We start from the raw sequence: 15,696 nt of genomic DNA on the forward strand, positions 1-15,696 counted from the left end.
GGTCATGGTCATGGCAGAACCCAATGGTAGTTTTAGAAATTTATTAGGAGGGAAAAGGGGTCTGGGTGAGGGGGATGGGGGCGGAGAGGGAAACCAGGCCTGGGGGGAGGGAGCAGAGCAGAGAGGGTCAGGTCCATGTTCCACTTTTTTTTTTTTTTTTTTGAGCTGAAGATCGAACCCAGGGCCTTCTGCTTGCTATACAAGCACTCTACCACTGAGCTAAATCCCCAACCCCCCAAGTTCGACGATGACTTTTATTTTTTATTTTTATTTTTATTTATTTATTTTTATTTATTTATTTATTTTGGTTTTTCTAGACAGGGTTTCTCTGTGTAGCTTTGCACCTTTCCTGGGACTCACTCTGTAGCCCAGGCTAGCCTTGAACTCACAGAGATCCACCTGGCCTCCCAAGTGCTGGGATTAAAGGCGTGTGCCACCACCTCCCATCTAATGTTTGACTTTTTTTAAGGCGCAGATTGCATGACCACATAGTCGCCAGCTCTCCCTGATGATGTAAGATGCAAGACTGTGAGCTGTGCATGTGTGGGAGTGAGGACAGGCTCCTAACACTGAACACAAGGGAAAACAAACAAACAAAATCAAGACCTTAACGCTCCATTTTCAGTGAAATGGGGGAAGAGACTGTGGGAACAGAATGTAAGTGAATCCTAGTGGTATCTCAACTTCCCATTTACCTCTTGGTGTCCAACTGTCCTTCTAGTCAAGCAGGACCTGTAATTTACCTTGATGAAGAGGGTCAATAAGATGGGTACATGCCTGCAGTGCAAGCCTGATGACCTGAGTTCCCTCCCTACCAGCAGGTAGAAGGCAAAACCTACTGCACAGAGTTATCCTCTGACCTGCATTCATGCCATTGGTGCACATGTACTCATTCATGCATCATACACACACACACACACACACACACACACACACACACACATACATATACACTAGCAATAACAAGAATAGCAATAATAATAATAAAAATAAACTGCCTTTTAAATATATAAAAAAATAAAAGCATGTTGGTGGGATGTCTTTCCTTTGACTAAGTTATGTTATTTAAGAGTCCATGTAGCAGACTAGAGATGAATCCAGAGTTGTACTGAGGAAACTCACATGTCAAAGCCTCTTCTGTGGCTTGTAGAACCTAAGAGCAGTGCAGAGACTGCAGTCAACAAAAGCTAGGACCCCTTGGTGTGGTAGGGCAGCTATAACCCTAGCATGTGGGAGGCTGAAAGAGGAGGACCACAAGTTCAAGGCCAGCCTGGACGACTAGTGAGACCATGTCTGAAAACAAGAAGCCAGAATTCTCCCCTTCTGGCCGCCAGGTGAGAATGCAGTGCAGTGGAGCCCTGGACCACAGCATCCCCTCAACAAAGGAGCAGTTGCATTGAGTGGTAGAATCCAGAAAATAAACGTGGGCTACTTAAATTCACAAGGTTCATAGTCATTTGTAAGATGTCAATAGAAAAAGGTCATAGAAGACACATCCTCAGATGACAAAATTTATGAAAGGAAAATTAAACAAATGATAAAATGAAAACAGAAGCAGCAAGTTGGAATGGTCAATGGGAGACCTCAGAATGTGACAACAAAAGTGTGTTCCTTCCTGGAAGGCTCAGATTTGGTGTGCAGAACTAAGAATGCAGGCATGAAGAACAATCCACCACACATAAATTACACTCAGAGTTCATGGTATGTGAGCAAAGCATTTGGCTTTAAATAAAGAAAGGGGTAACTATATTAACTGTGAATTAAGGAGCAGCTGACATAATTAAGAGATAAGCTAAACTAATAATCACTGCATATTCTGACCATGTTCTCTAATTTTAAAAAAAAAAATTGACAAGCATCTTCATCTTTCATCATAGTTAATATTCTGATCCCGCCCCTTGGGACCACTCTGTGTCCTGACATAGAAGCCTCTTAAGGAAAAACACCTCTCTCTCTCTCTCTCTTTCTCTCTCTTTCTTCCACCTTTTCCTCTCATAAGATGTGCACCCCCCCCTCTCCCTTTCTCTCTCTTCCCTTCCTGTCTCCCTCTTTCTGTTTCTCTGCCTCTTTACCTGTCTACTACAATAAACTCTCCACATGAATGCATCCTCTGGGTCGTGTATCGATAGTAGCCACCGCTGCTTCCATGCCAGTGCATCTGCCCAGCATGTTTCCCTGCACACTCGGGATTAACCCCCACCCCACTCTCATAATAAATCATAACAATAATGAGAGAGTGTAACCCAACTGTGAGAACTTTTCATTGCAGAGTAGTCTCAGAAGCCAAGGCTTCTGCCTTCTTGGAATCTTGGTGTTGATGCATGTGTTTGGCAGATTTCTGCAAGTACCAGTATTCCCATCTCTTCCTTTTCTTAGCACAGATAAGACTGTAGATCCATGGACTCCAAGTTGGTTACAAAAGCTACATACTCTAGAGCATAAAATGAAAATGTGGCCTTTGCTTCCCTGGGAGGTGTCCCACGTGTTAACAGAAGAGATTGACTCAGGGTGGAGACAGAATCCTGAAAGGTGACGTAGGCCAGCTGGAGGGTTATCAGCTCTGCTCTGTCAGAACCTGCTGTAGAGACATGCTGAAGGACAAGTTAGATCCCCACTGTTGGAAGATGAACAAAATGCCAAATGTTGATACTGGCAGTGAGGTCCTCTAAAACACTTGCTGGCACATGCCTCCTTGTGCAGTCAGTTACAAAGGAGCCTCCATTTGACTTGCAAATAAAGACCTCCTGCACGTCTTTATCGCCCAGCTCAGCTCTCGTTGAAGGAAGCAGAGAAAATAAGATGAGAGAAGGGGCAGAAATGTAGAACTGGAATTGGCCAGGGAAATGAAAAGAGACAGTAAGAAGAGGGAAGGAAAGAGGATGAAGGAGAAAACGCAGGAAGTAGCCAGTTATCCCTCACCTTACCAAAGCTCACAGGATACAGCAGAGCTCTGACATCCCACTGTGGTCCCCCCAACCCCCATTCAAGTTCATATATGCTGCCTTTAGAAACAGGAACATGCCAAGCAGGCCTTTCTCTCCCTTCCCAGAATGTAAATACCAGAAGCATGGGTTTCAGCTACTCTCCACTGATCATTTAAACCATGATTGGCGTGTGATAACTGACCAAGGAACTGGATGAGTAAATAAGTGAACAACTATCTTTTAAATAAGAGACTGAAGCGTAAGCATAGATCTGGTATGGACATAGGCTGCCTGACAAGTTACTAAATATTTCCATACACTGAGAAAAACAATCAGAGCATCATTTGCACTCAAATTTGAACCTTGCTCTTGGCTTGGCTTAAGTGGACACACACACACACACACACACACACACACACACACACACACACACAATGTATGTTAAGATTTATTTTATTTATTATTTCATTGTCTTATATACATGTGCCATGTATCTGCAGATGCCTGTGCAGTACAGAAGAATGCATAAAATACCCTGGGTGTGCAGTTACAGGCCACTGTGAAGCACCCACTCTGGGTTCTGGGAACTGAACTCAGGTCCTCACTAAGAGCAGCAAGCACTCTTAACCACTATGCCATCTCTCCAGCCACCTTTGTGTGTGTGTGTGTGTGTGTGTGTGTGTGTGTGTGTGTGTGTGTGTGTTTTCTTGTCCTGTCTCTGGGTCATTATTCTTATGTTGTCTTATCCTCACCTGTCAAAAGTGGCCTTAACCTGATGTTACCTGATTGTTATGCATGCTTGTATATAGATCAGAGATATGAAGTTAATCCAGTTAGCAGGTAGAAATAATACTTAGTTTAATTGTATTGTTAAAAAATATGGATAGTGTGGAGGGGCCCCAAAACAGCTTGACCACACAGCTGCCACAACAGGCTCAGGGGCCTAGACACAGCTTCTGTGACAGGCTTACTGGCAGGCAACACCAAGATCCAGGAAAAACCATAAGCTGACTCCACCCAGGGATGGGGAAGTACCTGACATCCCAAACATTCCAACCATTGGATAAGGTGGCCAGATGTCCCTGAGTCTAACATACACCTATTTTTGTTTTATACCTACCTCTAGACAAATGTCAGCCAATCAGGGTCCTGACCCCTGGAAATCCCCTCACCCCAACCTCTGCTATGTTGAAAACCCCTCCCCACCTGAGCTCCCTGCTCTCACTGCTGTGTGGGACAGACAAAACAAGCCCCAGAGCTTGAAAATAAAGGTTCTTTGCTTTTACATTTGGCATTCTGTCTCCATGGTGGTCTTTTGGGGGTCCCTGAGATCTGGGCATAACAGATAGAAGTTGATTGCAGATATAACTTTTAAGTGTTTGTAAAATGAGTGAAAATTTAAAACTGGGTAAAATATTGGATTGATGGTCTCAGAAACCAGAATTCATCCAACTTTGAGGAGAAGAGAGCACACACACACTGTAAGAATGCTAATTTACTATAATGGGGTTATGTTTGTATTTCCCATTTGCCTAAATAGTTATTAATATAAAGACAAATTAAGTTATGAGGAAAGCAAAGGTTTATTTCTAAATCATGGTTGTCACTAGGGATATGAATTGAAGCCTAAGTTAGCATAACATATAAAATCTAGATCCTGGGGCTGGAAAGATAACTCAGTGGTAAGTAGCATTCACTGCTCTTGCAGAGAACCCCGGTCCATTCCTGGCACCCACATGGCAGCTCATAACCATCTATAACTCCAGTTCCTAGGAATCTGATGCCCTCTTCTGGTCTTCAGGAGCTCCTGCATGAATATGGCACACAGACATACACCCAGGTTCACATACAGATAAAAAAATATATATATTTAAAACAAATAAAATAAAACCCAGCATCCTGGCACAGTCAGTGTGCTCATCCTGCCTGGTTCTTGAGAACAGGAGATGTCTGAGCCTTTGATGGGTGTGTCCCACGATCCCTCACAGACACTTGAAAAGGAGCTGAGCGAGGAGGAGCTACTGGTAAAGGCAGAGCACCAGCCTCTCCTGCCAGGAGGTCTCAGGAGGAAAGCACCTCACCAGAAAACAAAGCTTGCCTCTCAGATTCCTATTTCCTAGTGGCTTCTGTGTGTGACAGGTAGACAGAATGCCAGTGCATTCCATGATTGTCACAGAAACACTGCCCCCTTTATTCTCCTATTAAAATTTCCATACCAAGCGCTGAAAGGGGCTCAGCTGATCAGAGCAATTACTGGTCCCCAATTCCAAGTCCTCTACCAGCATGTCAGCATTGCAATCACATCCACATTAATGAACTTTTTCAGATGGCTCTCATCTGGAGAGTTGAGCCTCAAAAACGGCATCCTGAACCCAATACATCCTGATGATGTTGACAATTTGCCAGTGACCTGTTCTCCAAAATATTCCCCACTACACAGCAAAGGTGCTGTGGAGTATTTTGATTTTCTTACTAGCCCAAAATTCAGTGTTTCAAGGTTGCATGTTACCACCTTCAATCATTTAGTCTCTACACACAACAAAGAGAGGAAACCAGTTTAGCATTGTTTTATTACATTCCTTATCAAGAAGTATTATTTTACACATTCAATGAGTGTTTATTTTTATCTGACATGTTTCAAAAGCAATTTAATCATCAAATTAAAGTTGTTTAAAACATCAAAAAATAAACTTCAATTGCTTTTTAGATAGTTAAGTGCTTCTTTATAAATGTAAGAAAAAATAGTCTGTACAAATGTAAATACATAAAATGGGGGGATATGAAAGCATTAAAAAAAGCGAGCTGTTTTTCTTACACACTATAAGCACACTTTTCACCTTATGCATGTGAGAAAAGAATAATATTATCTGATGCTGTGAACAAAAAAAAAAAAAAAAAAAAAAAAAAGCCCTGACAATTTCAGAAGTATACCAAGAAAATTACTCTCAGGGTAAAATGAAAAAAGTGTAAAGTCAAATCCCAATCTTAGATGCATGTGTAATTGAGGACCTCAGCAGTGATGGAGAAGGGTAAGGGCTTTCTTGCCAAGGCTGGGTTTGTTTGGCACAGCAGTTCTGGCCCATCCGAAGACTCACCACATGGAGCCCCAGCTGGCCTCCAGTTCCTCACATAGCTATGGAGAACCCTGAACTTCCTTGATCGTCCCATCCCACCTCCCAGGTGCTGAAACCATGCTAGTTTGTTTAATAAGGTGCTTGGAATCAAATCCTGGGATGGCTTTGAGCAAGCCAGGCAGGCAAGCAGGTGACTGAACTACACCTCCCTTCACAGACCTCTTTTCCCTGATTTCATATTCCAAATAAGAAGAGGCCTTTAAAAATGTCTTGCCTGTTATTTCACCAAACTAAAGGGCAGCTCTTTTGGTCTGAGCAAGAAGGAAGTGCAGGATGAGGCCCAGGAGAATGCCAAGAGCATCTAAGGCCACTTTCCTGCTGTCCACTGGTAAGCAAGCTTCACTCCTGGGCCTTCCCAACGAGTCTGCTTGTTTGTCTCTGAACACTACATGCTCCATCAGCTTGCCCTCCCTAAGAGACAGTTTCATCTTCCTCCCATGGATCCTAAATTCCTGTTTCTTCCATCATGATAAATTCCCCCTAACAAAGCAAACGGATAAAAACTTAACTCACCCTGAAGGATGACTGAGTTTCTGGAAGGTTTGCCACCGAGGTTGAGCTACTGGCGTTTTTTCGAATAGCTCTGGCAGGTAGAAAAAGGAACCCAGGAGGCTGGTTGGGGATTTAGCTCAGTGGTAGAGCGCTTGCTTAGCAAGTGCAGAAGGCCCTGGGTTCGATCCTCAGCTCCAAGAAAAGAAAAAAGAAAGCTGCACTGTGGCTGGAGTGTGGGGAAGAGAGCCCAGGAGTCTGTGGCTCTAAGGATAACAACACTTTGTCCCCACTGTCTGCTCTCAGGATGCTTTGCCATAAAGCCTCCAAACGTAAAGGACAGTGTCAATTGGCTCTGCATCAAAAGCAAGAGTGGTGGCATCTGCCTGTAATTCTAGTATGCAGAGGCTGGGGCAGGAGGATTGTGAGTTTGAGGCCAGCCTTGGGTATGTAGAGATACTGCCCCCACGCCCCCCCCAAAAAAATATATAAATGAAGAGAGAGGGAGGAAGAGAGAAGAAAAGTAGAAGACAAAATAAAGGGGAAGGGATGTGATGAAGGATGTAACTTCAGCAGAGATCAGCACTAGGTCTCAAGAAAACCATGTCATTTCTATAAATTCCTGAGGGTCCCATCAGTGTAAGGGGCAAAGGAGCAGATCCTGTAGTGGGCTTCTAATATTTGAATGTACAAATCTGTACATAGTCTGGGAAGTGAATCCATTCTTCCACATGCCTTTCTCTTTCTTTCCCACTAAAACTAGAATATACATTTCTAAATTGAAACAAATTACACAAGCAAGCTGAGCTGACACATTCAGGTGTCACACAATGCACAGTGACCAGGCAGGAGGAAGTCTGCCCCTTTAAAGCCCTGATTTCCTGTTACAAGATGAGCCTCATCCAGCCTTATGTTCAGTAATTTCCATTTTCCTCTTTGTTTAAGATGCATTGTAAATTGATGCTCTGGTGCGCACTTTTGGAGAAATACTCACTGGCTTCAGACTATGCTGAAATAAAGAAATCGCTGCACTGCACGACAGGCTAGCTTGCCAAATTCTGTTTCCAAAGTCCAATAAAGTGTTTGATAGTGAAATTGGAGAGAAACGGGTCCCAAGGTCTTCAGCTTTACAAAAGTTTTAATGTAATTTGTATTAAAATTTCTGTCCTGAAACATTCTCAAATAGTGTTACTTAATGCTAGGTTTGATTCTTAAGCTATCCTTAGGAGTGTGTGATGACATGATATTGCTACAACTGAGCTGTTTTTAGACTATTATTTTACCCAATTCATTTGTTAGAAAAATATCTTGAGGGCAGGGCGGGTCCTTACAGACCCTTTGCTAACTCCAGGACTATAGCATGAACTCTGCTGGTTCTCTGTTTTAATCCTTGTACTTTTTGATAAATGTGCTTTAACACTGCAAATTGGTGGGAGGAAGGCTGTAAAAGGTAGAAAAGTTCATTATATGTGCATGTACTCCGTGACTCACAATGTGGTTGTATTTTAGGAACACTCAGTGGAGACACATGCACCACACACTGTGAGGGGCATGACCCTGGAACAGACCAGGAACCTCAGCCCACTGCCCCTGCTGAGCATTGCAAGAATGTCACACACAGCACACAGCCAGCCTGCAAAAAAGCAGAATTCCACCAATGGTTTCTCCTGAATATGTGTCAATTTCACACTAGACTAAAGTCAGAATATCACAAGCCAATATAACTCAGGTCCATTTTGTGTAAATAATGACTCTGTTTTACAGTATTGTCGGTTCAAACTTCTGGAGTAACTGCTAAGGCCATGTCGAATGGTAACCTTGTGCCGTTATCTCTTTGTGCATGTTTCTGCCAATGTAAGAAATTTGGGTTCCAAGTTGTTTAAAAAGTCAAGTCCCTCTTCTTCCTGCTTTTCGCTGCAGCAGCCTACAGAACCTGCTGGAGATCCTCTGCCTTCGTAGTTATAGGTGAGGACATAGTCTTGGGATGGGATGTGGTCTTCATTCTGACTACAAGCATGCAATTTCTGTAAAGTCCAAAAAAGAGGAATTGTATTATTTCTTTAAACAACTTCAATATATGAACAGAAAATTTATTTTATTTACCTTTTATGTTTAATTTTTAACCAGTGTGTCCTCTAATGGAGTCCTACACACAAAAAATGCACATGATTGGTCTATATTACAGCCATATCATAATTCAGTATAGTCTGCATTTTTAATAATCCATAAAAATATAAAAATAGGTCTACAAATGCAATATCTAAGTACATTTAAGTCATCATGAAATATTTATACCCAAATGTTATGTCTGTAGTTGAGGTCAATTCACAAAATGGAAACAATATGCCAAGTGGTTGGAATTTGTATGCGGATATTGAATGGTCCTAGGTTTAAGTAACTTTGGTTAACTAACTTGTGTTACTTTAAGTTGCATGCTCCTCAAATATCACTTTATTTTGGAAACTAATGATGGAAATGCAATGCATGAAAGCATACTTCTTAAGCCCATCAGTGTACAGTGAATATAAACTAAACATCTATTGTGTGCAATGACGAAATATATTTAATTACTGCACTGTGAAGTAGCCAAAAAGTAGAGATATGTCCCTAGAAAATCACTGAAATTAAAATCATCACCTTAACTCACATTGCAGAAACTGTGCTTTGGTTGTGAGCACCCAAGCCTTTGACCACCTCTGCCCTTGGGGCTGTGTCCTGCTGGCCTGTCTTCCAAACTTAAGGCTCCCTTTCCTGACCTGGCTGTGCAGTCCTCCGCTACACCTCAGCTGGTGGCCAGCTGCTACCCACACTTCCCATGACCAGTTACGGCTCTGCAGGGCATTCCTAAGGGAACGTCTGGACCCCATGATCTTACGTGAATGCCGTCTTCAAATATAAAACACATAAACACTTGACTATGACAAGAAAGAAACAAAACAAATGCTATAGACACGCAGCAGCTGAGAGCCCTCTTCTAGAATATTGTTCGTGTTGTGACCAGCACAGAGCTAAGAGTGTCTGGTACAGTGTTTGCCACAAAGGCACCAGTGCCCTCTGATACAGATACGGAATCAGTGCCAGCAATAATGTTCAAACAGGGTCCCCTATCCTGGCCCCACATACAAATCACATGTGAAATTTTGTACACACACACACACACACACACACACACACACACACACACACACACCAATGGAATTAGAATCTTCCATAATGAAGCAAAGGCATTAGTATTTCTAAAAGCTTTCCAGTATTGTCGTGGACTGACTGAGATTCACTCATTCAATCCTTTCTTTCATAGCACCGCTTCTCTCTAGATGAGACACTTTATATTTGTGCAGTATGCTTGATGTGTTGAAAATAATTCATATGATAGTGTGCTGTAGTTTTCAAAATTCCTAAGAATAAATTTCAAATGTCTCCACACGCTGGGTTCTTTAACCATTCTACATTGCATATCTATGTGACCACTCACCACAACCTATAAATATGTGTAACAATAACTGGTCCATTTAGAAAAAGTAGAAAAATAAAATAAGTAAAAAAATTTAATGTATAGCCTAAGTAAAGCATGTTAATCTTTAATCTAAAACTGCATTCATATGTTTATGTTTTCATAGCAAAATACAAGTGTGATGTGGGAAATATGTATTTGTGAGGAACTAGAATTTATCTTCACATTCTTTTTTTTTTAATCACAGGGTACACCTAAAAATGAATCTTTTGGGGGCAGATATTAGAAGCCTCTGGTCCGCATAAGATTCTAGAAACTGAGTGTGACAGAGGGATCAAAATATTTAAAAATTAAATATAACAAATTCAAAGCATTAAATGACCAGAACTAACAAGAGAAGGCACATAAACCACTGTGGCAAAGCAGTTTCTGGAAATGTACATCAATTATCAGTGTTCTATTGTTCTCTACTTTCAAGTAGAGCATCTAGGAACACTCACTTCGCCGAGTCGGGGCTGAGTGAAACTGTACCACTCTGAGTAGGTGTATCTGCAATTGTCGCTCTCCACGGGTCCGCCTCTGCAGGAATCCAGGGTGTGCTGATGCCCAGCCACACGGCAGGAGTCTAAGGTCTGGTGCCCTTTCATCATCTCAATTGTCTCCTGCCCACCATTTCTCATTCCCGATCCCATCGTACCACAGACGCCGTGGCTGGAGTTGTTGGCAGTCTGGGTGGTGAATCCGTTGGCAGAGCACTACATCATAACAGAACAGGACAACGGTGGGGGGAGGGGTCAGAGAATTTCACACATTTCGGAAGGCAGTCAGCGTGATAACTTTTGTCAGCAATACACACCATCAAAGCCTAAGCTTGAATCAACTGGAAGGTAATCTTGTTTTATTAACTTCATTAAGTACCACGCTAGAAGCTCTGGAACACTGGCAGACAGAAGATTTACCATTTACAAGATTCCAACTATTCACAAATATAAACTGACTCCCAAATAACTTCACAGGGATGGATTTTAAAACTATAGAAATAATTATTCACCAAAGAAATTACTTACCACCCTGTCATCCCCAGGTGCTTCAGTGTTTGATATAATTAAGTTTTGCTGGGCTAAATCTTCAGGAAAATGCTTTCCTTTCCGGGCAGTAACAACTCCACATACTAAAGTCAGCAGCACCGCTGAGGAAAAATAAGGAGAGATATATTTTAAAAGAACATACTTAATTTGCCAGACATACAAAAGTGACTCTCCCTATGGCTTATGCCTTGGGCCACAGGAGGACAATAAGACACTGAACTGTGCCTTCCGTCCAGTTGTCTTGGTCTTGCAAAGTTCACAGGCACAATTTGAAGCATGCAATAATCATGTGTGAAAGTGTTTAGAAGCATGAGTTCAACAGTAGATCTTAAAAATCTCTAACACTTATTTAACTCAAACATTGAAGATATTTACTGAGTCCCAAAAGATCAGTTTGCCAATTAAAAAATAAAAATAAAAAATAACTTTTCTCAGAAGAGATTTTTCTCCAATAAACATAATTAAGCACATTAAGCACATTTTGTATCTTACTTAGACTTTTATCGTACATCATAATAATAGGAGACTTAAGATTGCTAAGCCAACAGTAATAGCAGCGATTTACAGTGGTCCAGAAGAACGGCCAGCACGCTGGCAAACCACAGCTGCTATTCTAACCCACCATATGTTTTTGTATGACCCATGACCTAAGATTTTTAAGGCTTTAATTTGTTGAAAGAAAAAAATAGCAATAATTCATGATACAAAAATTACAGGAAGCTGTTTTAATCCCAGAACTTGAGAGGCAGAGGCAGGAAGATCTTTGTGAGTTCAAGGCCAGCACTGTCTACATAGTGAATTCCAGGGCAGCCAGAGCTATATAGTGAGAACCTGTCTCAAAAACAACAACAAAACCAAACCAAAAAAAAAAAAAATGCAAACACAATAATTACAAGAAACTCAAATTTTAGCATGCATATTTGAAGTGCTAAGGGAACACAGCTTTGCCTTTCGCTCACATATTCTCAGGGACCGATGACCTCACACACACAGCAGCATGACTGAGTCTACTTACTGTACTCCAAATTTTTCCTCCTGTCAAAATGAATTTTTTTTTTTTTTGGTTATTGTTGACTTTTTTCGTTCTATTCTGTTTTTGTTATTTTTGTCTGATTTGCTCTCCAATGAACCCTACCTAGTACTGTTTTCTGAAATTTAGTAGTTGTTCAAGATATATTTATTTTGGGGGTTTGAAAAACTAATAAATGTATGTTGGAAATTTAGATGTTCTAATCTAATAATTTCTTATCAATGAACTCATTGAACTGCAAAGAGTAGGTTACTACCATTGCCCCCATAAATGAGAAAAAGGCAGCAGAATTAAGTAAACTGAAGACTTTCTAACAGTTCTGTCCAGGGTGAAAACTGTCTCAGAAAGCCTCATGTTCCCTCACATAGTGACTACGGAAGCACAACTCAGCTACCATAGACCAAAGAGGCAACTTGTAAAAGGAGCTTGCACCTGATCGATGCTTGTCTATATTTACTTCCCAAGATCCTTTCTGAAACTCAGATCTTTTATTTTGCATTTTAACTTTAAGTGATCAAAAGTACTTACAAAATAGCAATGCGATGCCCAACAAGATGGCAAGGATGGCCCACTTCCCCAAGGTGACCCCTGAACTCCTTGACCTGGCCATACACTGGCTAGGATGAGTACAGTCACACAGGTTGACTCTCAAGACTTTGGTCGTGGATTGGCCTGCTCTGTCTTTTACACTCACAGGAATGGTGTATTCTTGAACTGCAGCATTTTTCCGATAGGACAAGCGGGCAGCTGTATCTTTAAGAAAATAAAAAGATTTATTCTGATTGATTGATTTCAGGTAGAGAGTTGTACACTTGTATGTGCTCACATATACAGATCCCATAAGAACCTCAGCTGTCATTCCCCAGGAACTGACCACATTGATTCTTGAGACAAGAACTCCTATTGCCCAGTACTTACAGATTAAGCTAGGCTGACTGGCCACCAAGCATAGGGACCTATCTCCTCCCCACCACCAGGACTAGTATTACTACCCTTCTCTGATTTTTCATGTGGGCTCTGGGGACTGAACTCAGGTCTTCATGCTTGCATGACAATCACTTTATCACCTGAACTCTCTCTAGCCCAGTGTTAATTTTAATGATTACTTATTCTTTCTTACAAACCTACTCCACCACTCTTATTGTAAAATACCCACCTGCTAAATAAAAACAAAAACTGCAAAGGGGACTGCCTTGATGCTGCCACCCTTTCAGGAATTAATATTACCTTAGACATGTTCCTCCTTGTAATTTTATGAAAGACAGCCTTAAATAATAAATTGGGATTCAGATAAGGAATGCACACCTGAATTTCTAGCATCTGAAACTAATGAGGTCAAAAAAGTGACAATGAAATTGAGGCTAGCCTGAGCTACATAGTGAGATACTATTTCAAAAGGCCAAAATAATAATAGTAATAATAATAATAATAATAATAATAATAATAATAACCAATACAATCTGGTATTGAAATGACCTAGCAACATTCCAGCAATATCTAATTTCTCCTGATCAATACAGAATAAGAATTCTAGGTTGGCTCTTAATGTAGAGGTCAAAATTTTTCCTTAATTCCAGCTCATATTCTATTTAAGAATCTATACCTGAATAGAGAACGTTCTCAGTTTTCATGCTCTAAGCCATTTACCTTCTACTGTCTGTCCATTAACCCTCCGGGAAAAGTAATGTTTCAAAGAGCACAATACTTCCTATATGATTAATGCCTTGTTTGTGGAAATAATCTCCCTAGGAAAGCTAATTATACTACTTCCTTTTATAAAAAAACATGGCCATTTACATCAAAATACTTTGGTTCTATCAACTATGATAGTCTACTTCCCACAATGGTCTTGATAGTGTATTTGAATAATGCTATTCTCAATTGACCAAAGCTCTATAGATGTTCAGGGGCAATTATAATATCCTTGGGCATCTATAACAGACAAAAATGATGTCACAGTGGTATAAAATACATACAAGAAAGCATCTGGAATTTGCACAGCTTAAATTTCTGTTAGAGCTTTGGGGGTTTGGCTACACTTTGTACCCAAAAGCTTGCTAGAGCACTGTGAATGGTTCCTGGGTTATATTGGAACACTTCAGTATCACCAGTGTCTAAAGAAAGATTGTGCAAATCATTGACTTTTTACAAGTTGACTGGCCAGCCATAGCTATGTCATATATTTGTAATAATAGTTCAACATCCTTGGATTTTCCTTATCAATCAACTCTGCCCTCTTCCAATTATCTCCTGACACTACTGTCATCTATATAAGATGTATATACATCTGGATGAAGAATGGTCTCCTTTCCACAGTCCCAATGCACACCCCACTGTCACCTACCATACAAAGGTCAGTCTCCTCAGCTTGGCACATAAGACTCAACACCACCTAACTTCACCCTTCCTTATACCCAAACACTCAGAATTCCTGAGAAAATCTTCTAAACCCACATACTGCCAAATTATTCATCTCCCTAATGTGTTTTTTTCCCCATATGCATGTTCTTTAATCAAAATGTTGATTAAGCAATCACTTTTTAAGTAGTTATTAGCTGCTAGTCACTAGGCTCAGTGCTGAAAGTAAGAATATGGATTAAGAATGCTGTAAGAAAGGACAGTTGGTAAACAGGAGTCATACCAGGTATGAGATGTGATTAACATGTGATGCAAAAGGTCACATGTTCCTCCTTATACTTCTGGGGTGAGTTCTCAGAGGTCTAGCAGCTGACCTGAGGTAGTCCCTCACTGACCCATCCCTATACATATACTCAGGATCTGCAGCTTATCCAACCAATAGTAGGTAATGCATACATTTTAAGTATGAAACTAAGACACAGTGAGGGTGATTTTTCTAGGGCAGAATGGATAGCATATATAAAACTTAGTAGCATGAAAGAACATGGTATTAGGAGCTGAAGAGATAGCTCCATTGTTGAGAACACTTACTGCGTTTTCTGAGGGCCAGAGTTCATTTCTCAGCTATATTGGACAGCTCACAACTTCCTATAACTCCAGCTTCAGGAAATTTGACAATATGACACCCTCTTTTAGCCTCTATGGACATGCACACACATGGTGCACACATGTATGTGCGTGCACACACACATACAAACAAACACTATAGAGAGATGATTACACATGCACATACACTTATACATATACACACAGGCACATGCATTGGAAAAGGCTAATTTAATATCCTAAACTTTTGCATCGTACTTTGTGTAAATTAACATGTAAACACTCCAGTAGTTATTTTGCTACTTCAAATCATATGAATCATTATTTTTCTATAATACCATTAACTTGGTTGATGGTCCAGATTCTGTTGACTTCTACAGAAGAGCTTGCCAAGTTGAACTGAAAGGGAGGGCCGTTGACAGGCTCATCAGCATCCACAGCTGAAATGTCCGTATACTCCATCTTTGGCTTGCAGATAACAAGATAATCTTGAAGTATCACTGGTGCATTGTCATTGACATCCTCAATGTTCACTGCAAGTGTTCCTGTGCATGATTTACCCTCTGAGAAGAGAAAAGAACAAGGCTGAGTACAGTTCTCTTAGAGAATTCAA

General features: G+C 40.8%; 1 protein-coding gene across 2 annotated transcripts in view; it reads right to left on the minus strand.

The window, feature by feature from the left end:
• Positions 1–8,204: 8,204 nt before the first annotated feature.
• The window catches only part of LOC118594873 (desmocollin-3), a 39,042-nt gene continuing 31,550 nt past the window's right edge, over positions 8,205–15,696 (minus strand). Inside the window, exons 12-16 of one of the 2 annotated variants that reach the window (XM_036205116.1) lie at positions 15,422–15,646; positions 12,648–12,872; positions 11,069–11,190; positions 10,502–10,756; positions 8,205–8,571 (exon numbers count right to left, since the gene is read on the minus strand). In XM_036205116.1, coding sequence (XP_036061009.1) covers positions 8,374–8,571; positions 10,502–10,756; positions 11,069–11,190; positions 12,648–12,872; positions 15,422–15,646 — 1,025 coding nt within the window. In that variant the 3' untranslated portion in view covers positions 8,205–8,373. Of the gene's footprint in view, positions 8,572–8,650; positions 8,694–10,501; positions 10,757–11,068; positions 11,191–12,647; positions 12,873–15,421; positions 15,647–15,696 lie in introns of those variants that run through there. The other variant, XM_036205117.1, reaches the window with a different exon arrangement.

The sequence above is a fragment of the Onychomys torridus genome, chromosome 13 (assembly GCF_903995425.1).
Source record: "Onychomys torridus chromosome 13, mOncTor1.1, whole genome shotgun sequence".
NCBI lineage: Eukaryota > Metazoa > Chordata > Mammalia > Rodentia > Cricetidae > Onychomys > Onychomys torridus.